This window comes from Pleuronectes platessa, chromosome 11, assembly GCF_947347685.1.
Source record: "Pleuronectes platessa chromosome 11, fPlePla1.1, whole genome shotgun sequence".
In the NCBI taxonomy this organism is placed as follows: domain Eukaryota; kingdom Metazoa; phylum Chordata; class Actinopteri; order Pleuronectiformes; family Pleuronectidae; genus Pleuronectes; species Pleuronectes platessa.
The window spans coordinates 19,094,033-19,120,053 of NC_070636.1; the positions used below are offsets into that span (position 1 = coordinate 19,094,033).

Sequence of the window (26,021 nt, forward strand, 5' to 3'; positions counted from 1 at the left end):
TCGGTTCCAGGTCTTGTTAGTAAAGGCTGCTGCACATTAGAGGGTAATCAGGCCGATTTGAGACCCGATTTTCCCCTTCTGACAATCGCCAGCGTTCCGGACTGCAGGTCAGTCTGTACTGATTGTCTGCCCAAATAATCCTGAAATCTGAGGGGTTTACAAAATATTCTTAAAGCTACCAATTGAGTTGAAGCCTCCCCGATCTCGACTCGGCTCAGACAGGAACCCGAACAGCTGCGACTAAAAACAACCGTACATTTCCAACTCACCTACAGCTCACATTGCAAAATGTATAAGCAAATTCCGCCTTCTCAGTCATGACTGTGGTATCATGTGGTCGATTGTTGATCCCGCGAGTGCTCTCCAGTTCAGAAGGGGGTGGTAATGCACCTAAAAGCTGTTTGCTTTTAGAAAAAACTGATGAAGAAGAATATCACAAGTTTCTTTGAGACTCCAAGTCTCTGAAATCCCCACTGTGAAATCCTTTCCTACTAATGTAGTGTGTGTTTTTTACGTTTTGGCCAAATCATCGAGTGTGTGGATTCTGAAGATTATAAGATAAAAAATCTGTTAAATCAGTTATTGTCTGTGATCTCCCACCTTTCTAAAATCGGTAAAGATTTGAAAATCCTCTAGTGTGTAGCAGGCTAAATGGGAAAATACTTGGCAACTGTGGAGAGAAAAATCTCCCTTTTAAGAGGAAGAAACCACCAACAGAACCAGACTTGTGGGCGGCTATCTGCCTTGACTGGTTTGGGTGAGCAAAGAATACTGGGGAAGAGGAAGAAGAGAGGAGGATTGGGGAAGGGAGGTGGAGAGGGAACATAGTGACCAGGAACAGAGTGCAATCACAGAGGCAACATAGTCTTTGTTGCTTTTCTTTTTAAGGCCTGAGGCAATTTAACAACAGTGATCGCCTCCTCTAATAGCAATGTTCCATTACACTAATTTGCAGGAGCACCGTTGCTGCATCCTGGGCTTAGTGCTGCACAAGACAAGTGATTGGTTTAAAGAGATACAAACAAACCAGAGCCTTTTTCCCTCATAGAAGGATAATGGGTGCAGCCAGACTCTAATATTTGACACAGCCCTGTGGAGACGTGTGTAGCTGTGCGAGAAAACTGAGAAAGAAAGAAAAAATTCTGATCCCACATCTTGTTAAGCACTGAGATGGCGTTTGACAGAGGTCAGCAAGGTGATTGGTCAGCCGAGGAACTTCCAGTTGCTGCTATTGTGCTGCCACATAAGGAGATTATATCGCTCTATCCATGTCCAGACTTACTTACTCTGTCATTTCAGCGGAGGATTATCCTCAGCTACTTAGGGAAAATGGGATTTCAGTGACTGTACACTTTAAGTTGTCGGAACATGCAAAATGTCAGTTTTGCTACGGCGTCATAATGAATTCTGTGGCGATGAAAGGTCTAATGCAGACTCATGAAATGTATGGCACATCCTCCTCTGATTTTGAGGAGGTGTTTTTTAAACCGTCAGCGAGGATGAGTCTTGTTTCTGGCAAACACCGACTCTGTTTCCTTGCAATCTCAAACCTTCCTTCCAGAAATGAGATACATTTAAAAATGACAGTTTGACATTTGGCCCTTTAAACTGGGAAACTACGCCGAGCCTCCCTGATATGTTCATCCCCCACCTGCTTCACCGAGGAGGGAAAAAGAAAATCATGTATAAGGAGAATTCGCCCAGGCACTACATCTGTATTCATTTTCCTCTTACCCGGCGGTTCGCAATGCCCCCAACATCTGCTTTACCCAGCTCCCTATAGCCCAAGCCGTGTCTCCAACTAATTACAACATCTTGAGGAACTGCAGCCAGTGATGAGAAAAGCAGGTGTGCGAGCTGGAGGGCCCCGCTTACCAGGTTCTCCAGCACAACACAAGCAAATTAATTCACCTTGTAATTGGGCGACTAGGAGAGAACACAGAGGAGGTTTGGCTGGAGAATAAGAGTCGATATAGAATTCGCCTGAGCATATATACCAAAACTTAGGATAGGAGGCTTATTCATTAATAGATGAAAACAACTTGCCAGTTTTTCTCTTTTCAGGGATGTCAATTTTCCAGGTCAACATTTTTATTTTAACTTTCAGTTTTAATGATCAGTTTGAAAATGTTTTACCATTTATTCTGCATTTAATAAAAGTGAACAACGAATTGTTTCTAAAATAAAAATAAAAATATAACATTATATATATTTTTTTCATTAACCCCTGTGCAGCTGTAACATGTCGAATGTCCCCATAGAGGAACTAATACAATCTTATCTTATCTTGTATCTTAACTCATGTCTTATCTTGTATCTTATCAGCTTCCTCTATACATATCACAAATATTAGCCTCATGATTGGGTTCACTGGGTCAGATGCATTAGAATCCATCTTCTGGGTACTACATGGATAGGTGCACTAAATTTCATTGCACTCCTTCCAGTAGTTTATGACCCATTTTATGATGAAACACAAATGTCAAGCTAATAGTGACACTATAGAAAAGTCAGAGGAGGTCACCGTAGTCATTAGGATTCTCTGGGAAGCAGGAATGTCTGTTGAAAATATTTTGACGATCAATAAAGAGATGATGAGATATTTAAGTCTAGACCAAAGTGGTTGGAGTGGCAGGCTGTAGCATCCCTGGAGCCGGCAGCAAGAGGGACTGACACAGAAATGACATTCAACAAAAATAAATCCAAGGATGGGACAAATGTAAAAAAAGATCCAGTCATAATGACTCATCATTAAATCAGCCATAGACTGTATATCAAGATGGGTGATATGTTAGCTCCCAAAAGTGAAGCCAAAAATCGTGATCCCCCCCTGGTGGCTGGCTGCAATACAGGTCAAAAACCATGCCTCCTCCATGATAGTTGACTGGACATGGACCTCAATAGAAAGTCAATTAAATAAATGTTTTGTCAAGGATGAATTCATTTATTTTATGTAGCTCTTATCACATTAATGCAGGGGTCTTCAACGTTTTTCAGGCCAAGGTCCCCCAAACTGATGGCGAGATGGAGCAGGGATCCCCTACTATATAAATTGCATAAAATAGTGTTTATGTTATTCTGGGCCTAGTGCCATGTATAAACATAGCTACCCTGTTATTGTGCCTTCAATACTACCCTTGTGGGTAGTAGCATGCTAACATTAGAAAGGTGGGTCAGACACCTCGCAAATCCTCTCAGACTTATTTTTCAGTTACAGTAATGTTTTTTTTACATTGTACAGTGTCTATTTCTCTGTAAAAAAAAAAAGTCAAACAAACAACTTTTAGTTACAAATACGACCATCTACAGAGTTTGGTCAGCCATCTTTTATTTTTGAGCTTCGCACTCTTTAGACGTGAGCATAAACGCGATCTGATTGGCTAGTGCCTGTGCTGTCGTATTTGCATGAAAGGTGCTGTGAACCGGTGCCCAGCTTGAGAGAGCTACTGTGTGTAGCTGAATGTGTGCATTGCTGACTGAAAGATAACGTCTTCTGCCTCAATTTATCCATTCGCTACAATATGTTGAATTCATGTCAATGTGTATCTAAAGACAATATATACAATTCTGTTTCTGAAGAGGTGAATTTTGTGTAAACATTTTTTTTGACAAATAAAAAAAAATTGTCTTATCAACCAAAAATTTCGCGACCTCCCTGCAGTACCCCCGCGGACCCCCTAGGGGTCGCGGACCCCCTGTTGAAGACCACTGCACTAATGCATTTACAAGGGTTTTTATTTTTTAAGTTAACCAGTTATTTGATGCTATAGAATTGGGGTTATACATTATGATTGACAGTTACATTACATTGAGTCAGTTAGAATCACTGCTTGGCTTAGCACATGTATGAGCGATCGCTATAGGCGTAAGATGGTAGCTTTCATAGTGTGGATATTTTGGCTGCAAATCTGAACTGTGGAAAAACAAGGTGATGTGCTTAAAATATTCGCTAACTCGTTGATGGAAATATTATTATATCAAATTGTATGTGATTTGTTAAGTCCATGTGTTTTTACAAAACATTTAAGACTTTTAAGAATTATCTCAAAATTTCTCCGCAAATAGAATTGGCCGTAGATATATATTTCTTTCTAAATCCCCAGTGCGGATGGATCCACTCTTGGTCCACATGGTGTCTCTGAGTAGTCTTTTAGATAGAAATAGAAGTGAAAGCAGACCATAACAGCAGTGGTTAGGACAAGCTGTGTTTACTTCAGGTGATGAGCAGTCGAGTTCCTCTGCTCCCCCCCTGAAACAGGACTCTGCTCGGTTTACTTTTCAAACATTTATATATTTTGAGGCCCTGTTGTAGACTTACAACCTTCCTTCCTCTCCTTAAATACACACCAAAGACTTCTCATCTCTGCACCGCACATAAAGATTTGTGTTGTGATTTGTTTGTGCAGTCTCAGTGATAAAGCTCAAGGGTTCGACGAGGGTAGAGATTGTGGCTGGATGGATGGGATCTAGGCCCCCAGGGCTCCTCTGACCAGCTTTAATGTCGTTGTTGGTGAAGGTAACTCAGAGCAAATGTCCATTCTCTCTGCAGCTGCAGGTTAGCCTCAAGCCAGGTACACTGAGACATGGCTCACACTCTGCTAGATCAAGTCCATGGCCATAAAGTATCTTCATGTAGGGAGGAAATTTGAAATCTGATATAACAGCTGTGAATGAGTAGGTTTGGTCTTGGAGCCAAATAAAAATAATACATATTTCTAATTTGAGTAAAGATGTCTGTCCAAATATATCTCTTGTCTCTTCCAACAAAAGCAAAAATGCTCCTGATGACTCATCAGAGGCAGGTTGTGGATTCCAAGTGCTGCACAAGAGGAAAACAAATGTGGTTAAGGTCTAATTTGTTATTTAAACCTTATTACTCCTCCATCTGGTCAAGCAATGTATTTAAGATCCCACCAATTGTTGACATTAGGACTCATGGTGCCATTTCCCAGCAGCATATGCTGCTGGCTGTCTTGGCCTTGGGTTCCGGTTCTTTTAAGCAATTCACCAGCTGATCTTTATTCCCTATTCAACCTCTTCACCTGCACCTGTATTAAAGCAAGTGCTGAAACACCATTTTCTTGAGAGGACATCCACTTACCTGATGTTACTTTTGCTTTGGATGAACTCTGCTCCTTAGTCTCCTTATATTTTTGAAGAACCTGCTTTTTTGCCTGCCTGTCTGTCTTTGTTCTGCTCAGGATCACCTGCTCACCTCCTGTTGTCCTCCATGCTCAGTCAGCCCCTAAGCCACACTTCACCTGGACTCAGTAAGATCATTCGTCCAAACCCGGGATTTCCTTTGCCCGCCTAAGGCTCATGTATGCTGCCTTTACATATAGGAAAGAGATACATCTGTTTGGGATAGCCACCACTGCTGGAATACTTCCATGTGTCCTTAACATTGGCCTGGTTGTAAAGCAATATATCCAGAGGGCAATGCAGAATCAAGTCGTCAATACATTTTACACATTCTATAATTTTAGATACAGTGTCATTTGGGTATTGGTCCCCTTTGCTTTGTGTTTAAAGGCAGCGTCCACAATCAGCTTGCTAATGGACTTGTGGACTCAAACAAAGTGGTCTTGCTCTGTTCTCCACTTTCCCTCTCCGACCGTCCAACTCATATCTAATTCCCGTCCAGTCTCGTCCCCGCAGTTCTGCTGTAACTGTTTGTCTCTGGGCCCCATACGGATAGTGTCTCACCAACGTGCACATTTTTCGTCAAAACATCCACCATCATTGAAATTTCTCTGTTGTTTCCCTGATCTCTGGTAGTACTGCTCCGTTTTGCCTTTTTAGAGATGAACGCCGAGTACAGACCCAAGTCTTTAGTTGTTTGCTGTTATCGTTCAGCAGTCTCCTGACTCATCGTTTTGTACAGCGCTTTTGGTAGTTTGTTTATCCAATCTTTGTTCCCTTTAACTCTGTGTCTGCCTTTGTGTACCATGCACATATCACAACAGCAGAGAGGAGCTTGAAGGTCTGCGACAGGGTTCACGATCACATCACAGGTTGACAAGTTTACTGCAGTGAGATCCGACAGCTAATGTAACCGAACCAAACAGGATGTGAGATAACGAAATGACAGCTTGACCTCAAACGACAGCAACTAAGAGATTATAAAACGATGATGATGGTGATGATGGTGATGTGAGACAGCAGAGGTTTGATATGTATCACTGATGGCAGATCCAGGGTCATTTTCCCACATTACATTAATGACGTGCCTATGATGAGTAATGCAGCTGTAGAAACAACTCTGAGCCATTTGAGTCAAGCGGTAGACACTATGAGTTTCATTTGTAACAAGTGTTAGAATTATAAAAGGATAAATCATCTCACAGATGCATTCATTCTTTCACACGTGGAAACTGCTGCGTGTCACATCACCTTGTGGCTATGCTGCACCCCCTTTCAGCAGGTTTGATTGAATTTTCCAAACCTTTATTTTACGTGTCTGTGTGTTTCTGTACAGTTCAATTATTTTCTATTGATAATACTCATTCGTGCTTTTTTTAAATCATGATTTGATAAAGAAAAATCCATCACCCTGATTCATGATGCTCATGATGATTGCACTGACAGGACACTGAGCCCTGGCTGTTTATGGGGCACTGCAGTAAACCGTGCACTCTGATCACCCTCTGGAAGGGCGAGGGACACAATGACACTTTCCACAATACGGATGCGGCACCCAGTGTGAAAGGTGAAGAGCAGTAATAAACATTAATATATTCCGGGCGGCTGAATCTACCCGTGAGATGCATCACCGGTTGGATATTAGAATTGAAACACAGCTTACTCGGGTGTAACTGGGGTGCTCCTTTTTCTAGTCAGCACATGACAGATACAGTTCATGGTTACAAACCTGAGGGCCTGTCCAACGCCTTATAGCATGAATCAAATTAAATCTATAATGTCAGCACTTGTTCATTCTTAAACAGCGTTTGTCTTCAATTACATCTTATATGGGGAGCTCATGCATTTAATAATTTAACACCCAGCCACTGTGTCTCGTGAAGAGTGTTGCACATTTCCATGTGAGGCCGGTGCAGAGACGTTAATACGTGCTTTTATCTCTTCTGTCTGCTGTGTCTGAGAATACAGAATTCATTTAAAGTTTTTTAATCACTGAAGGGTTTTGCCTCATCTCATCTGTCTGATATAGTTTAGAAATACAGGCCCGCTGTGTCCCTCAGATCCTCTGGCTGAATCTTTTTTCCCTCAAGTGATCTTACCAGAGATTGTTTTATTTTGTCCTTTCAATTTTATTTCAATGTAGGATTATTTGGTTTAAATGTAACATGCTGTGAGGTACTTCATGCATTAATTTTGCATGAATAAAGATAAACTGTATTATTAATCATATACCGCAAATATTTTTTTTAAAACCAATCTTTCTTTGTTATATTTTTTACATTTGATGAGTTTGTTTTTGTTTCAGGCTGTAACTAAAGCAAACCTACCAATTTCACCAGTAATACTTCGTCATCATCTAAGTGCGTTTACCAAGTCGGGGCATGGATTTGTTTTTAGACAGGCACGCATCTGCTGTCGATTGGCTGTATAGTGTTTGCTAACTATAAAGGTCTCAGGAGTGAGTTTGTCACCACGGGCCATTCCTCGCACTTAACTTACAGTGATTTGATCCAGAATTTGAATAAAGTTTTATGATTGTTTTGAAAATGTATTTTAAGAATGTTTCCATAAGAACAAACCAAAATTTACAACATCCAAGAAGTCAAAACTAGTTTTATAACAGGATTTTATTTACGCAAGAGAAGTCAGCTTCACCATGAACTGAAATTAGAGTTCATAGTTATTAAATAACAATGTGTCCCAGGGTCATTCTCTCATCACGAAAATGGGACTTTGCTTTTCCCAAACGACAGTGACTATACTATTATTATCTCCCTGAGAAGAGATGAGCTGGGGCCAAATGGAGCAATGCTCCCGGTGAGAGAGAGGCTGTGAGGAGGTCAGGTGAAACGATTCAGTGGGGACATTAATGGTCGCTTTGTGCCTTGCCCTGACAAAGACAGTGATTATAATGAGTAGGCCCTCGAGCTGCTTGAATTCCCGGAGAAGTCGTAGATGTCACTTGGCTCGGGCCTCGAATGGATCAGAGGTGACAAACACAAAACATGATAAACGTCCTGCTCACCATTCACAGGAGGTGTAGAAGACATGCACTCTCTCCATGGTTGGTATCCAATACCTGTGTATAGGTTTTGTTGTACCCATCGAAAATAAAAATTACATGCAGATACAGTTCTGTGCAAGCCTATTGCCCCAGTGGAAAAATAGTCAAAGATGACAAAAAAATTATAATTACCACTGAATATACCATAACTGTGATTAAGTGAGAGAAATGTGTAAACTCTAGCAACCTCAAGCTTCTCAAATGCTTGCACTTTAAGCGTCTGTTCGCTGGACCACACGCATCCCAATGGTCAAAGCACCGCAGTGGGACCTATACGGCATTATCCGAACCTTCAGAGCCTTCAGGGATTGAGGCAGGGAAAAGGGGAGGAATGATCTCCCTTCTATCAGGCTAACATCCACACTCCCCCAGAGGAGAAGATGTGGAAAGCTCTGGTGGACACATGGACCATGGCTCGGTTTCTAGGGACAGCAGCTGAGCTACCCACCTCACATAACCTATGGAGGCCCCATTATAGCTGCTGCAGGTTCAGGCTCCAGCCCATGTCCTCTTGGTCTGCGAGTGTGTGGCCTAACACATCGCAATGATCGGAGCAATGACATGAGGGGACTGATGTTATCCAGACCCTCAGAGCTTCTATGGATGAGGAAGGGAAAAAGGATAAAAGGCTTTTGATTGTTTTAATCGTTGTACATTAGACACTTAAATTTAAGTTTTTAAATAAAGACAGTTTTTGTCACAATTTCAGAGTTACTGCATTGGATGACACTATTGACCTTTCTGTCTGTATGATACACAATGTGTTTTTCTAATGATGGAGGCGAAGTTTGCCCTGCCCCCATTGGTTAATACAGGTCATTTGAAACAGACCTTTCAGTATTTTAGCTCAGTTTTTGGGATCCACTCAAGGGCAATTCGAGGATTAGACCTTAAAGGGGGGCTCCGCTTCTAGTATTAAGCCCCCCTTTATAATCAATCATATCACTGGATAATAATGAATGTATTTGACCTTTTAATTTAAAATAGTCATATTTAAGTTCATTACTAGACTGTAAAAAGACTAACAAAACAAAATATTTTGTAGAAAATGAATAATGTTCGGTTTGGTCCACTATGTTGCCTTCAGCAGCAATCCAATTAGTGTGGCAGCTACATTGTATTCAACTAGAAAATGGCACAATCTCGTAATACATACAGCAAACAAACTGTGTTGTAAATGAATGTGGGACAAGATTATGGAGAATCCATATAATAACAATATATCAATACATTTTGCCATTCTGTGAATCCTTGAGGAGTCTACAATGAATGTTGCTTCCTCTGCATTATGTAACTGTGTGGTTTTGACCCGCTTCTCTCTCTCTCTCTCTCTCTCTTTCCACCAAATACCAAACAGCTAAACAGTTAATAATAAATAGTACAAATTGATCCATGTCGTTAATTAGACTGAATAAACTGACCTGAGTCACCCACCAGAAAGAAATTTTGCATTACATTTCATCTGCAATAAAAATGTTAGTCAATGTTTTTCAGAAAATTAAACTGAATTTGTTTTTCAACTGTTCACGTGTGTGGTTCATATGTAAGTTTGTATAATTTCACTAACCGACATTATTTTTCATACATTTTGTGTTGGCTATTTCATAGGTATGTTAACCAATCAATATAAGGTTCCAGACCCAAGTTTAGAATTTATAATTCAGCTCAATGTAAAGCCTTAAAGCAACAAAGCTAACATTGTGCTTTCAGAGAAATGGCTACATATAAAGTAGGAATGTTGTTGCCATGACGATGAGCAGTATCCATGACTTTCACTCATGTCTTTCTCAGTCCGATATGGTGAAATCAAAATGATCAAATAATCTAAATGATATGGCAGCTACCATGACCTGTGGTTTGCTGTAGACAAAGACATGTTCAACTTCATCCATTATTGAGTTATTAGGTCATAATTATCAGATCTAATGCTTAATGGGTTTTCTATCAAGTTAAATATTACAATAAGTCATAGCCTTTGTCCAATTTATAGAATATCCATTCTAACATCTTGTTTGTATTCATCTATTGTCATATAGGCCTATTGTAGTCGTTGGCTTTCATTTTTTCATCATCGAAAGAAAAATTACACAAAATGAAGGTTATTCACTGCCTGCTTTGAACCCAGGTACCTCCTTCATCTCAGCAACATTAGTAGCCAGGACAAGAGAAGAGTGTCTTACATATCTGTGGACACTATGTGGGTTATGCATGAATCAAGCATTAATGTAATGAGTCTGTTTTTGCCCTTGTTGGTACTTCACAGCAGTATCTAAGAGCAGGCCGCTTCCCCGGCTCCATTGTTGCGCCTCGATGGCATGATGCAGCGTATTGTCTGGAAAATTGCCTATGCTGTGGCTGAGGGGGATGTATTGTGGTGACGCATGCTCCTACAAAAGATTGAAAATGGGATTCAGCATTGTTGACAATGTAGAATGTTTGTACAGTGATGTGTGGCGTGAACGGGCCACTGTGCGCGTGGGAGGAACTTATCTGACAGATATCTGAGTGCTGCAGCCGAAAATGTCTGAGATGAAATGTCCTCCCGAGTGGAGAAGTTGAGCAGGATTCTTGAGGAATAAATCCCAGCTCACACCTTCCTGGTAAACACAGTCAGGGGTGATTTCACTTCTGCTCCCAAAGCTTTGCCTCTTCACTTTGAGACATCTGTATGACTGCATGTATTCTGGGTGTCTTATATTCAAACTGACAAATCCTGGTTATTCATGATAGCAGAAACAATATAAATCCTGTTGTTAAGTATTAGTCACCGAGTTACTTTTCACTCAAGGACTTTAATTTTGTTACTCGAGCTTCTCAAAGCTTATCAGTCACTTTTTTTCAACCTCAAAACAAGAGCAATTATGTAAATCTGAAAAAAAATTACCATTAAAGTGTTTTCTTTGCCTTGGTGATAAGTGTAAGCAGGTTTTCCTTATGCATGCAGGGAAATTAATCATCGGTCTCACTTTTCATTTCTCACCACTTCACAGGCTGTTGACAGCAATGATAGCTAAATATGTCAGCGCTGACAGCCTGTCTGCACAGTCACACATAGGTGTTTATTTTGCTGGAAATTAATGCATGGGAGACAATTTATCAGGTGAGATGTTGACGTCCTTGCAGTGTACAGTAGGTTTCATTCATCTACCGCTCATGTCTGGATTCATTCTGATAGTAATGACAACAATGGGAGGCGACTGTCAGTAAATAGAGCACGATGTCCCCCAATCAGAAGGTTGGTGGTTGGATTCCTGGCTACTCCAGTGTCAAAGTATCCTTGGAGAAGACAGAGAACCCGTTCACACCCTGATAGCACAGTGTGTGAGGTGTGGGTGACAGATAAAGTGCTACTAGGTCTAGAAAGAGCTGTGTGGATGTTTTTTGTGAATAATTGAATGTAAACTATGATGTATATGATGACGACTAAATCACAATGTAAATGCAGTCCATTTATCATTTATCATAACACTGTATACTGTATCTCATTTACTCCACCAAGGAAGTTATGTTTTTATTGCTGTTTGTCTGCCTCTTAATATAATTACACTAAGACTATTTATATATATATATATATATATGTGTGTGTTTGTGATTGTAATGCAGTGGTAGGTGCGGTATGTACGGTGGCCTTGAGAGCTCAACGAACAGCAACTTAAGAAAACACATGCAAGTAGACAAAACACATGCAAGTTGACAAAACACAAGCAAAGTAAGAAAACAGCTTCATCAATTTCACAACACAACACAACACATTACAGAAATGCGCAGTAAATAGACACACACGCAGCAAATAGACACACGCGCTGCAAATAGAGAAACGTGCTGCAAATAGAGACGAAACGACAACGGAAGTGTTTCCAGAGGACAGCTAAAAGTGATGGACACTGCTGCCACAGGAGACACGAAAACGTCCAATACATCATACAAATAAGGTTCCGCACAGGGGTCGGCCACCCGCGGCTCTGGAGCCGAATGCAGCTCTTCAGCCCCTCTGCAGTGGTGTTCAATAATCAGGTGGAATTTTGTCTAGATTTAGATCATTTCTCAACGGTATCTGATCCTGATACATGTATGTAACAATAACAATTACACAGTAGTAGTATGTGTCACAGAAAAAAATATGTATTTAAACACATTTTATTTAATCCTAAATATAGACAATACTATTAAGTAAGTAATTAATAAGTAAGTCGTTATGGATAAAAGTGAAATGAAATTTTATGTAATTTAATTTACCAATGGCGGTAACGTCTTTGTGTAAAGTTTGGTAAAGTCCTGTGCCCTAATCTCCACTTTCCATTGTTTCACTCCATGGGATAGGTACGTGTGATTGACGTTTTTGTGTGTTAGCTTCTCTGTTATTGTTTTTTTAAAGTTAGTTATAGTATAATATGCTGACTTCTGATGTTTAATTTGTGTATGGGTGCCACCAATAAAAGTACATTTGTGAATCCTGCTGTTTAAAATATTGAACTGTTTTATAAAATGTGTCACTTTAAATCATTTTATAATTTCTTATGGATAAGTTATAATTAAGCCAACAGTTAGAACAACTCTTGAGTTTGCAGCTTTCTGGCTGTTGGATCAAGAATTCTCACTTCATTATTATAATCATGAAGACGGAGGTGTTTTACTTTCTAATAACTTTAGATTTTGTACAACCTGCTCGCCCAGAGTGAGATCTATTAATGCTGTATTACCAGGGGCGGATTCAGTTGCAGGACAAGGGGGCACTGACCCCAGCTGGAATCCGATTGGTCCAGGAATATAGCGCTGTCCTGTATTCTTTTTTTTCTTTGAGAGTAAATACAACAATTTGTCATACATTTTTATTTTCAGGAACTGTGCATAGATGTTAGACATATAATTGCCCCTTCTGTGTAAATTATGGCCCGTTTATAGGCCCTGATTAAGAAAAAAATAACTTAAATCCACCACTGTTTATTACTGATCTATAAATAATTAGTAAATTCAGAATCTTGTACAATTGAATACAGAACATACAGATTGGTTCTTTTCAGGGCTGCAGCCACAGCCTAGTTTCTTTTGACTGATATGACTTTAGCACTTTTAGATAAAAGTCTTGCCTGGTGAAGTGGAAGGAATAAAAGAGGTCAGCTAGGTCTTATTTGAAAAATGGGAACAGAGACAGAGAAAGAATGAAAGAGACACTGGATGTAATGGTCCTGCAGTATTTTGCAGCAAGACCTGTAGAGATAGGAGATTAAAGTATCTCCAACTCTATTACAATAAATGCCAGAATCCCTCTGGTAATAATTATACATATTTTAACCTTAACTCAAATTCATGACAATAATTGCAATGGCAGTCTGTAAAGTTGCCTGTTTATTCATCATTGCCGTCCACACAATTTCATCACAGGTTTCAATCTCATTTGTTTTTATAAAGCAATATCATTCAACCTTGCGGGCTGCCATCTTGTCTTATTTTGACCGACTACCTGTGTTTCCCTATGATTAAGAACAATTGTATTATTTAGCTTTTATTTTGGACCAAATTAATATCCATTTTCATTTAGATTTGGGTGGCAGGGGGTCTGGGATGGAAACAAATACAAATATGGAGGAACATGTTTTTTTTCTTTGGACGATATTTGTCCATCTCATTTCTTCTATTCACCCACCAATAAAATATTCATAAAAAAGACAAATGTTTATACATCTGTCAACATTCAGCAGATCAACACAAAAGGTTTGTTTTATGTTATTATTCTCTCTACATGATAAAGTGTTTGATGATCGCACATCAACGCGACAATACTTGATATATACTGAGAGTCCTCCATTCAGGGATTGGTTACTCGTATTGGTCGCCTTTATCGAAGGACGCATGAAATCAATTAGCAAACCGACTTGTTGATGAAACACTACAACTGAGATCTTACAGAGAAGAGCTTTGAAAAGATGCTGCAGAGCATTTTCACTAATCACTCGTCCTGTGATTGCCAGGTGGAAAATGCTCCTCAACCAGAAGAGCAAACAGATGTTCATTGGCATGAAAGAGTGGCGCCGCAGTCTAATTGAAACGAGCTTTTACTTTGTTTAAATGAACTTAAACGCTGCACGGCTTGCAGCTGAGAAAACATTATATTAAACTGGTGAAAAGAAACAACTGCAAATGCGAATAAATGTCTTGCTGTTGACTCATTGCGTTTGTGTGTGTATTGATTTGCAAGCACCCTCGGGTCTCTTTTCTTCCTCCTTGGATTTTCATTCGAGGCGATGGAAGGCAGCCGAGGCCCCCTCCTGCATCGCCGCTCGCTCGCTGGTGGTTTCTCACAGCCTGCGGTGCTGCTTTAGCCACAGAGGCTTCAAGCACCTGGATGGTCAAAATTGTCCCCAGTGGAGGGAGAGCAGGAGGAGGGGGTGGGTGGGTGGGTGTGCAGGCAGGATATCTAGAGAGGTGTAGTGTTTCCCTCCAGCTGGAATAGCTTGGCCCAGCAGGGAGTTCTGATAGCCTGTCCAACATTAGTGACCTCATCTCCACCTCAAAGTAATGAAACGGTTGGATGTTGGATCCGCCCAGGGGAAAAAAGAAGGAGGAGGGACTTTTTTTGTGTGGGTAAACAACCTCCATCTGTGTTCTCCTGCTCATCCTGTGAAGGTATATAGGATGGCCAAGTGATACCTGCTGTCTTCTCTGCTCTCGTCTTTTGACGACAGAAAACTCTCTGTCCACATACATCTGTGGGTAAACACAGATGATGAAAGCAACATAAAAAATGGCGTGCTTCCCTGTGCAGCTCCCCCTAATGTCATCCTTATTCCCTGCTGAGGTTACCAACATGTGCCACCTCAGGGTCTGTTCATGTTGCGTGAGACCCGAGTTAGTAGATGCATGCTGGGGTTCTTCCTTACAGTGAAGACACACGGCTGTTGGTTGCTTTCCTGCAGAAGCTTACAAAAGAGACATTGGGTTTCTCTACTGTTGTTCGTTTTGGGTTAGCCTTTGAAGCATGCTCTCAATTGTCTTGTCAGTGCTGGTGGTTTTTCAAAGTTTGACCCTGTGGCGCCCCCTTAGACAGAATTTAGACAACTGCACTCCTTCCTGAAATGTGTTGATATACTGAGTTGCCCATACGCCAGTCACTTACTCACTCAACTCTACATCGGCCTCATGAAGTGAAAGATAAAGTATGTACGTTTAGCTACAGCACGTGTGACAAAATCAAAGGTCCACTTGCTATCATTATAGAGATTTCAACTGATCTCTGTTGAATTAATAAAGGCTTATTTTATCTTTTTTTATTCACCTATAGACAATTTTCTGTAACATGAATGAAAAGAGAACAAGACACTACTTTAGATATTAAATAAAAAAAGCCACAATATGGTGATTATTTAACATGAGCTTATCGCATCTTGTCTTTATTATACTGTTTATATATTCTCATATATATATATATATGCACTCAATATTTGTATGTGTGAGTTAGTTCTGACAATTGGAAACTATGTAAGGACCATGTTGCAGTCCTCACACAGCCAGGATTGAGTGTAACAATAACGCTCTTGTTTGAAAGCTGTATTCTTGGACAGGGCTTTCATCAACACAGGTTCTGTCTTCGAGCTCAGCCTTCATGTCGGTCGTAACTACACATCAGTGTATTTTATTTGACAATTGAGATGAGAAAATCTGATCAGACAGACGTATAAACACCTGCCAGTTTTACTCGAATCAGCCTCTGTGGTCTAGTTCATCTGCAGTGTGTGTCTCTGAGAAAACATTCTCCAGCGATGGCACACACAGAAAGAGGTTCACAAAGTAAAACAATACACTGCATCGCGGCTGGCAACAAGGAACTCATTTATCTCCACTGTAATTTGAATCCTTCATTTGTGGCCTTCCTCTTCTGTCTGAACCAGCACTTTGTGTCTTTTGTTTTTCTGCTGATGAATCACATTTTCATATTCTCTCAAGATACTGACTCCTCGTCCACTCGTATTAACTCGAAGGGATATTGTAGCAATTTGTTATCCATATAATTATACTTTTATGTGTTTTATTGTTCCACTAAAGTTTTATGGTTTAATTATGACCTGTCTGCAGGTCTCATTTGCAGCCCAGCCATCCCCACCCCACAGTAAAGCTTAGATTGAACTGCTCAGAATGACCTTTAATGCATATAAGATTATCTAAGCATCAGTCTGAATACAAACATATTCAAACACGCACTGTAAGACAAATATAAACAGGGATGCTATCTGACAAAATGTGTCCTCCTACCCAGCAGTTTTTGAGAGAACCATCCAGGCTTAATATTATATTAAAAAAAAACAGAATCAGCCTTTAAAAAATGTATTCTGGCAAAGCAGGGTCCACTGCTGCCTCAATAATTAATTACTTATTAGCCAGCGTTAAGAATGTTAATGCTTCTGAATAATTCAGAATTGGCAGAATAAGGGAATAACAAATACAAGGTCTGCCAGCACCCACCTTCTCCAACAAACAGTATTCATGTAAACCCACACCCTTGAGGCCTCCCCACACACTGAAGAACCCTTTGCCTCCACTCATGTACTCCTGTCCAGTGTCTGACAGCACTGAACAAGGTCGGGTCAGTCAAGGCGAGCACCTCTGCAGGAGAGAGCCTTGAGAATGTAAATGCACGTTCCATGTAGGGACTTTATGATTGGATGTAATTTGTACAGCCATGACTGGTCTATGGCGAAGAGGAATTGATAGGCAGGCTACAAGTTGAATTGTGTCAGGGGAACCATAAAGCAGAACACTGCTGACTCAAGACTGAGCCAGTTGAGAATAGCATTCATGTAACAAAACAAGATGATGGTTTGTCACCACTAGAGTCTCTATGAGGTGGGGTGATAAGGAGTGCAGGTGGAGATGGTGTCAAATGAAGGATTAGAGGAGTGGGGTTTGATTAGGGACAGTGTGAGGGGTTCAGGGTCTTGTTTAATCAAAGTTTTTATTAAGACATTGCTGAAAAATATTACATATATTTATTTCCCATTTTCATGTTACTTGTCATACCCTTAATGTGTAGAGGCCATCAGAGGTGACACCCATTAAACTGAATGAAAATCTCTTGCCCAGTGCGTAAGACACATCGACGTATGTGGATGACACGTCCCGACTTTCTCCTACTATCCAGAACTATATCCAAAATATCCCAGTTACAAATTCTGCCATCTACTGATATCCTGGCGCTACATGCGTGCGACCAATTATCGGTCAGTCTCAGCTGTCAATCATGACGTTTCACCCTGTTTTTATAATATATATAATAATATACTTCTTTTATTAAACTGCATAACTGTCCTAAATAGGGTGTAATGATATTCTAAATCCTTAGTTTGGTTCACATTCCAATTATTGAGCAATTGTTTTTTTCTTTTTTCGATACAAAAATGTTTCCACACTTCTGGCATGAATGTGCCTGAGGCATCGACAGTTCCTTAGTTGTTATCCAACTTGGGTTAGTAGGCTACTAGTTGCAACAGCTGTCAATCAGGAACTGTAATGCGTTTGTCTGTCAAATAACACATTATTTATAATTATCGTGAAAATTTATTTGAGCAAAATACGCATGATAGAGTGACAGAAACGATTTTTTCCCATTTTCAACATTGTTGAGGTGGATTTCATGACCAGCCACCAACCTCTGACCAAATGCGAACATCAGCATGTTAACACACTGTGGCAGTAGCCTATGCCAGGGGGCTCTCACCACAGCAGCCAGAGACAAACCATTCGGTTTGTAGCATCATTTATTAAATCCTCAACTCCCAGGAACAAACATAAATTAAAGAGTTAAACACAGAATCTAAATCACCGCTTTTAATGACTCGAGTCTATTTGAGTTTACACAACTCAGCTGTGTCTCCGGGATAACAATAAACCCAAACTCCAGCATAGAGAGGCTGAGTGAATGTGGTCTGGACTGTGGAGGAGAGTCATGGTGTCAGAGACGCTGTAGAAGGACAGGACACCTGCACTATGATCCAGGTACACTCCTACTCTGGAGGACCGGGGACCTGACACTGGAGTCATGATCCTGTTGTAATGAAATATATATCTGGTTCTATAACAAGATAATGACCAAGATTTATCATTGCATCCAAATTCACATTCATTTGAGTTTCCTGCTCTGCTGATATTCTTGTATGTGACTGCTACACCAACTCCTGCTATCCCCCCCACATCCACCTCCACCTCCCAGTAACAACGTCCAGTCAGACTCTCTCTACTCAGGACCTGAGGCAAACCAGTAGCCTGACGTTGTCAGACTCACAATTCTAGTCAGAATGTGAGTCTGAGACCGCTCCATTGGGCTGTGATTATGGGGCGTGTTTCAACTGACCAGGAAGTAAAATTCTTCTTCGCTCAATTGGATAGACCTACAACCAATCAGAGCAACGTAGTATGTGACGTATGCTAAGCAACGCATTGTGAGTTATTTACTAACGCCGGGTTCACACCGGAGGCTTCAGCGCAGCGCCAAGCCTTAAATAACAGCTGGCTCCCATCCACTCCCATGTTAAAACTTTGTGCCGGTCACACCGGAGGCTGAAGCACCGCGAGGCAGCCTTGGCGCAGCGCGGTGCTTCAGCCTCCGGTGTGACCGGCACAAAGCCGTGCAGCGATCTACTGGATCAACGGGTGATATTATTAGCGCTGCCCGGCGGTTCAGCGTCGCTTCAGTGTCCGTTGTGAACAGCCAAGCGCCGGGGCGATAGGGATTAGCACGGTGCTTTGGCGTCGCCTCCACGTTCTGTGTTCCTCTTTCAAAATGAATGCGCTGTTGATGTCTTCTAAAACAGACTCAATGGCAGCATCTACACATCTCAGCTCGCCAGCGGCAGGCATGTTTGTTGAAAACGAATTCAACCCAAGGGCACTTTGATGATGTGGTTGATTACGTTACCATTGATCATCTGTCAATCATCGTATAAAGCCCGCCCTGACAATCTGATTGGCCCGGTCGGGCATAATTTTTTCCCAACGGAGCGACTCCAGACCGAACTGCCCGACCTTAAATGTTGTGGGCGGGGCTAAGTTCGTCTGGCATCCAGGCTAGCAAACCAGTGAATCTGTCTCGGTGATAAGAATAATATGTGTTACTTTTCTGTTTCCCTCAGATAATAAGAGATATCTGTTTGCTGTGTTTGGATCCAGTATGATTTCCTGCGAATATTTTAAGAAGTCAGCTCTGGTCTCTGGCCCTGGTTGTGGCATTAAAACATCCACTAGAGACAAAATCTGTAAAATCTCTGTCTCTGTCTCACTCAGAATGTCCTGCAGTCGACCTCTGACCTGTGACACAGCTGCTGTCACGTCCTCAAAGTTCTTCAATGGAAGGATCCTGATGCTGGGTGAGTGTGTAGATTCACTGAGTGGCGACAGCGAGGGGTAGTTGCGTAGAAACTGGTTGTGATCCTTTGTGTCTGAGAGCTGCTTCAGTTCATGGTCTTTCCTCTTCAGCTCAGTGATCTGCTTCAGTCTCTCCTGAAGCTCTCTGACTCGACTCACTTCAGTTTCCTGCTGGGATCTGATCTGCTGCTTCACATCAGAGCTTCTTGTCTCCAGCAGATGGATCAGCTCAGTGAAAATCTTCTCACTATCCACCACTGCTTTATCAGCAGAGACATTGACGGCCTTCTCCTTCTGTTGAAGCAGATTCACATATTTCTCTGTGTGCTGGACTCTCTCTTGGATCGATTGTCTCCTCAGCCCGAGCTCTCTCTGCCTCTCTATCCTTTCTTCTGCAGCTGACACTGTGTCGTGGTCTTTATGTTCCTCCAAAGAGCAGAGATAACAGATACACTGCTGATCAGTGCGGCAGAACATCTTCATCACCTCATCGTGACGAGAGCATATGTTTTCCTGGAGCTTCTCCGAGGGCTCCACCAGCTTGTGCTTCTTCAATGGAGCTGACTGAAGATGACGCTGGAGGTGTTTCTCACAATAAGAGGCCAAACAAACCAAACAGGACTTGAGAGCTTTCAGTTTTCTCCCAGTGCAGACATCACAGGCCACATCTCCAGGTCCAGCATAGCAGTGTTCAGCAGGAGCAGCTTGGAGTCCAGCCTTCTGCAGCTCCTCCAGTGAATCAGCTAACATGGTGTTTTTCACCAGGACAGGCCTCGGTGTGAATGTCTGTCTACACTGAGGGCAGCTGTAGCTTCCTCTTACCTCATTGTCCCAATGGGATTTTATACAGTTCATGCAGTAGCTGTGACCACAGCCAGTAGTGACCGGATCCTTCAGTAGATCCAGACAGATCGTACAGCAGAATCTTTTTCTGTCCGGTTGATTTTCTTGCTCCGCCATTTCAGCTGGTGCCAGTGACTGTAGAACGGTTTCACTTCCTCTGAACATAAACAGATCTCTGCTGCTCCCTCTCTCCTTCACTCCCTGCAGTGACTCATCTCCCACAGGTCACAGCTTGTTGTTCACTGGTCCTTACACTTACACACCTGTGAAGTGATGAGACACAGAAGTGTCCTGACTGGGAGGAGCTGGTTGTGAGTTTTTATCTGTGTTGTCACATCTCAAAGTGAATAGTAGCACTGGGAACTGTCACATTCAGCTCACAACAGCACAGGTTGTAAGATTCACATTCTTCAAAGTTTCCAGAAAAGTTAACAAATCTTTTCAATGGAGTAAAAAACAACTTACTAAGGGCTTCACAAATGAAAAAATCAAGTAAATACATTAAAACACGAGTATGAAAGAGTAAAAGTATAAAAACACTACAGGTGACAGAAATGTAATCATGACCACCCTTTAAAAACTAGCATTAGATCAAATCTTGGTACGATAACAGAAGATTTGAAGTTGGATTTAAAGGAAGCTTCTGACTCAGCCTGCTATATTTACTCAGGTTGTCTTATTTCTAAAACTGTGTCCCCCTCAGTGTTAAACTGAGCTGTTACAACAGCGTGTGCAGCCAGAGATGATACAGACTTACAGCAAAGAATCGATCCCAGTCATCAGGAGCCTAATCCTGAGTGTTTTTACCGTTTACTGTTTTAACTCTGTATAAATTACAAAACCTCTTCAAGCAGCAAAGTTTGTTTTTGTGGCTTAAACCTTGGACAAATTTGGGGTCAAGAAGTTTTGATCAAGTCTGGATTCAAACGGTACGACCCAAGACCGTCTGTCCTTGAGGTGACAACGTGAAACACTGAGGCAAAACGAAAAACCCGCTGTGAAGTTTCATCCTCATGAAAATCAACAGCACAATAAACGGAACGACCTCAAGTTCACAACATCAAAATATCTCCAATATGGGGCATGTGTGTCTGGACTCAACTCAATGTCTTCACTCTGAAACTTCCCCAAACCATTATTTCTCCACTTCTTTAAATCTGTGTGACGAACTCTCAAACAAGATCACAAACAAGGTCTGGGTTTTGGAAAATCAGCGAGTGAAAGAAAACTTTGGTCATTTCTCTGCGATGAAGCTGTTTTAGTGCAGAAAAGCTGCAAAGAGAGTGACTGATCATGAACATGGAGGTTTGTGGAGTTTCAGGAGGAAAACTGCCTCAGTTATTCTCTCACAGGAGTTTCCCTTTGTCTCCAACAGCTTTGAATGAGATCCTGGAATGAAGACAAAAGAACAGACTGGATCTTTTCTTTATTTCAACTTTAAGCTTCTTGACATATTAGATTGTAATGCTTTATACATATATTTAAATCTATTTACTCGTGAATAAGAAACGAGTGTGACGAGAGCTCGTGGAAAACCCCTCAGAGGGACTCGATTAGGACACTCCTGAACGGAACTGCTAGTTCAGATCAGGAAAAATCCAAAAGAACAGAAACCTAAACAGCAGCAGATAAATATGTTGTATTACTATTAACTTACAGCTTGACATAATTTAAACAGTATTTAAATCGATTTAACACAGACCACTGTAAATCAAAAGTGTTTAGTTTTTTTTCTACTTAACTGTACATGTATTCAATACACACACACATACACGGAGGGGATGTGCCCTGAAAATCAAAAGACATTAACCAATTAAAGCCCTCAAAAAGCCAATTCATTTGGGTTACAATAATAAATAAGGCTGCGAAGCAGCACTGAATGGGCCCGAGAACATGCATCTTGTTTAGATGACCAATTGCGAACATCAGCATGTTAACACAATGTAGCAGTAGACCATACCAAGGGGCTCTCGCCAGAGCAGCCAGAGACAAACCATTCGGTTTGTAGCATAATTTATTAAATCATCAAAACACAGGAACAAACATACAAAACTTAACTAACGGCGACTAGCTTTCCAGCTCAGAGTCTCTTCCAGAGTTGCATTTGGGTGTGATAACCCTAGTTATCACACCCAAATGCAGATTCTAATCACATTTCCTGTTGGCTGTGTTCACCGTCTCATTTTACCAACACAATTAGGCAACAGATGTGGGTAGCAATCATGTCGTCCATCTTTATATACCGACTATAGTCTGCCACAAACGTTGACTAGCCTCTGTGTTTAGTTTTGCAGGAGAGTTTGCCCCTAGAGCCTGCGTTTTGTGTGCCACTGCTCAGCTCACAGATTTGACATTATGATGAGACAATGCTGTATAGGCTCTCAGAATGTTATATAAAATTGAAAAAATCATACTTCAAATTTACCAATTGTTTGCACTTAAGCTGTCCCGGGTTTGGTCTCAGTTTTTTTGCTGGGACAAATTGGCAGAGGCCAAATTGTCAACAAGGATGAGTGACAGCACCGTTTCCAGCTTTTTCATCACAACCATGGCTATATCTCTTTATTTGTACATAAGGAAAATAATAAAAGAGCTGAAAGGAAATGTGGCAAGGAAAAGGAAATGCATTGGGTAAATAGACAAAAGATTCAAAGTTGAAGTATAATGCCTAATTTTCTTTCAAAATCTCGTACCCCTCTGTGTAGAGTACGTGCAGCTCGACCTGGGAACGATAACAAAAGATTGATTCCCTGTAGAGCTCTGTTCATAGGTTTAAATTGTTATAGATTGTGGTTGTTTGACATGCCGGGGGTCTCAGTTCTACCCTGACTGACATGGTAGCATCCAAGATTCCTCCCACAGTTCATCCCACACAACACTGCTCATGCTCATCCCTCTCAGACACTGCAAACCCCCCCCCCCCCCCCCCCCTATGCAAAACAGAAGAGAAGAAAGACCAGCTGCTGACAGACAGACACACACAACTGGAAAAGAAGAGAATACTTTTCTGGGTTTGAGGACTCTTTGGAACTCTTGAGAGGTACAGTCAAATGTGAAACTGAGTTTCCCTAGTGTCAAACATCTGTTTTATCTGTTCATGGAGGTGAAATGAATAAATAGCACTTGTGCTTTGTGGAGAATTAAATGGGGGTAAAAATGAGGATGACAGAAGGCAGACACTAGGCTTAGCGTTACAGTTGATGTTCAATTTTCTGATTTGATGTCTTAGAAATGAATAACAACTTAAGGAATGATTCATAACATTATCAAGTAACCTCTTGAGACAGAAGAGGTTTTCTTTTCTCTTTTTCAACTTCTTCACTTGTGCCGTTTGGTTTTCCATAAAGATTATATTTTGAAGGAGATTGCAATTTATTTCAAGGGAGCTTGAGTTATGGGACGATAAAGTTTAGCATTAACTCTTACTGACAGTGTCAGTGCTCCCCTTCACCTTCTTCTGTGGAAAACATATTTCACACCTTGTGAGAGTCAGGAAAAGAAGGATGTTAAATACAGCTGATGGCTCTATTTACAGCAATTAATGGCTTATGGAGACTTTTGTATTTAAACTTATTAAATGAGAAAATAAAGTAAGAAGAAAATGAGAACCAGATGCTCCAAATGAAAAAAGTAAAAACAGCTCTCTGTGGCCGGTGTGGCCCGTGCGTGAAATCCTGCTGTTCTACAAAATGTGAACGGCTGTGAGACACAACCTGGGGTTTGATCAATGCTGGCAGGGCCTTCCTCAGTGGAGGGTGTATCGTACCGTACATGGCTGCTCACTGTTCTGTGTGTCCTTCACCAGATGGGTTAAAAGCAGAGGTTAAATTTCCCTACCTGCATGAGTGTGCCTGTGCATGTCTGTGCATGTGTTTGGGACAAATAAATGTATCTTAATCTTAATCTTAATATTGAGCTCCAAGACAGACGATGTGTCCTAAAATCTTAACAAAGATCTCCTTCCCTGGCCGAAAGCAGGAGTCACATGTGACGGCAGAAGTAAACATCAACAGTCTTTGCCTTACTATGGAAAATGCTTTATGATTGATATGATTTGGTGCTATATAAATGAAATTGAAGAAAAGTAATTACCAGATGAACAGAATTACAAAATGTTCACATTGACTCATCTCTGCAACAGACTGCCTTTCAAGCTGACACTTCATTGTCTTGAATAAATATTTGCTTTATCAAAGACAATACAGCCACACACGTAACTTCTGTTGAGAGCAGCTCAGACGTACTGTAGACTGAGAAATGTGATGATTAAACAAACATATCTTTCATGCAAATGTCTGTAATCCTTAGATAAGTAATGAAAATGTGCTTCTTTCATCAGTTTCGTCTCTAATCTTGATGGCTATGACTTAGGACTCAATATTTTGTTACAGAAGCCCTGACAAAGCTAATTGTGGATTTATCATTATTTTCGCTCGATGCAGCTTTTTTTGCGTGTCACATCTCTCCTCTCTCTTTACTTGCACACATGGATGCAGCCAACCGTCCATTATCTAGACCTCTTATCCTTTAAGGGTCGCAGGACTGTAGGATGATGTACTTAGAGATAAACACGCAGAAATAACAGGAAGAACATGCGTACACAGAAAGGTTGCGGGCAAACAGGGATCCTAATCATCTGGCTGAAAGGAAACATGACCACTGTGCCACCCTTAGAGTAGTTTATTAAAGCATATATATGTTCTTCCGATGAATGTAAGTGCATTTACTGGGCTTTTAGCTTTATTTTGGTCTCAACCATCCTTAGCTGCTTCACTATATGTCCTTAAACGTAACTTTGTTTTCCTTCTCTTTATTGTTGGGTAAGTTGTATGAGGTGAGATGATTATAGCTGCCCGTTGAAGCTAGAATTTATGAGACAGATTGAAATGAACCCAAGCAGTTACATTACAACCTGAGAGACCAGACGTCTGAAGGATGCTAACACTGTCTGTAGAGCTGAGCTGCAGATTAACGTGATGATTCACACATTTCCTTGCACCTTGACTTGCTGAAGGAGCTACCGAACCAGTCCCATACATCTCACACTATGTTTTAAAGCACTGCTAATCTCACAGACTGTAGCTAAATGGACCTAAAAAAAATAATCAGCTTGATCGTTTTAGATGTTATGCTGGTAGAACGTCATCCAACATGAGCTTTCAAGCTACAGTTATTGGAACCTGTTTGTTTAAATCAATTCCCAGTTTCCCTGCTGGCTCAGGTGTCCAACGAACGTGTCTGCCTGCCTGAGGCCTAGAGGCTGAAGGAGTGGGCGGTTTCTGGTCTATCTGCAGACACCTATTTTCTTCACTATAGAATAAAATAAAATAGAAAGCTGTATGGTCATTGTACAAGAGAAATTCGTACAACAGAACTAGAGCTGCTGCTTCTTAAACTCCGACAAAGACCCGATCAATGCATATTCAACCAATAAATACAAAACTAGTAAACTGGTAAATACTTATTTTGTTATTGCACAGAATGGATATTGCACTTGAAATGATTTGAATATACGTCACTATATCATGGTTATGAATTAGTAGTATATTCCTCAATTGGTAGTTGGAGTTTAGAATTACATTAAAAAAAATGATTATTATATATGAAATTGAAAATAAAA

The 26,021-nt window shown here is 40.9% G+C and overlaps 1 protein-coding gene across 1 annotated transcript; it reads right to left on the bottom strand.

Moving 5' to 3' along the window:
* Positions 1-18,058: 18,058 nt before the first annotated feature.
* On the bottom strand, positions 18,059-20,546 carry LOC128450929 (tripartite motif-containing protein 16-like). Its single transcript, XM_053434689.1, has 3 exons — positions 19,271-20,546; positions 18,549-18,585; positions 18,059-18,429 (listed from the first exon to the last, which is right to left on the bottom strand). Exons 1-3 carry the CDS (start codon positions 20,516-20,518, stop codon positions 18,059-18,061), a joined length of 1,656 nt encoding a protein of 551 aa, XP_053290664.1. The 5' UTR covers positions 20,519-20,546.
* Between the last annotated feature and the right edge of the window lie 5,475 nt (positions 20,547-26,021).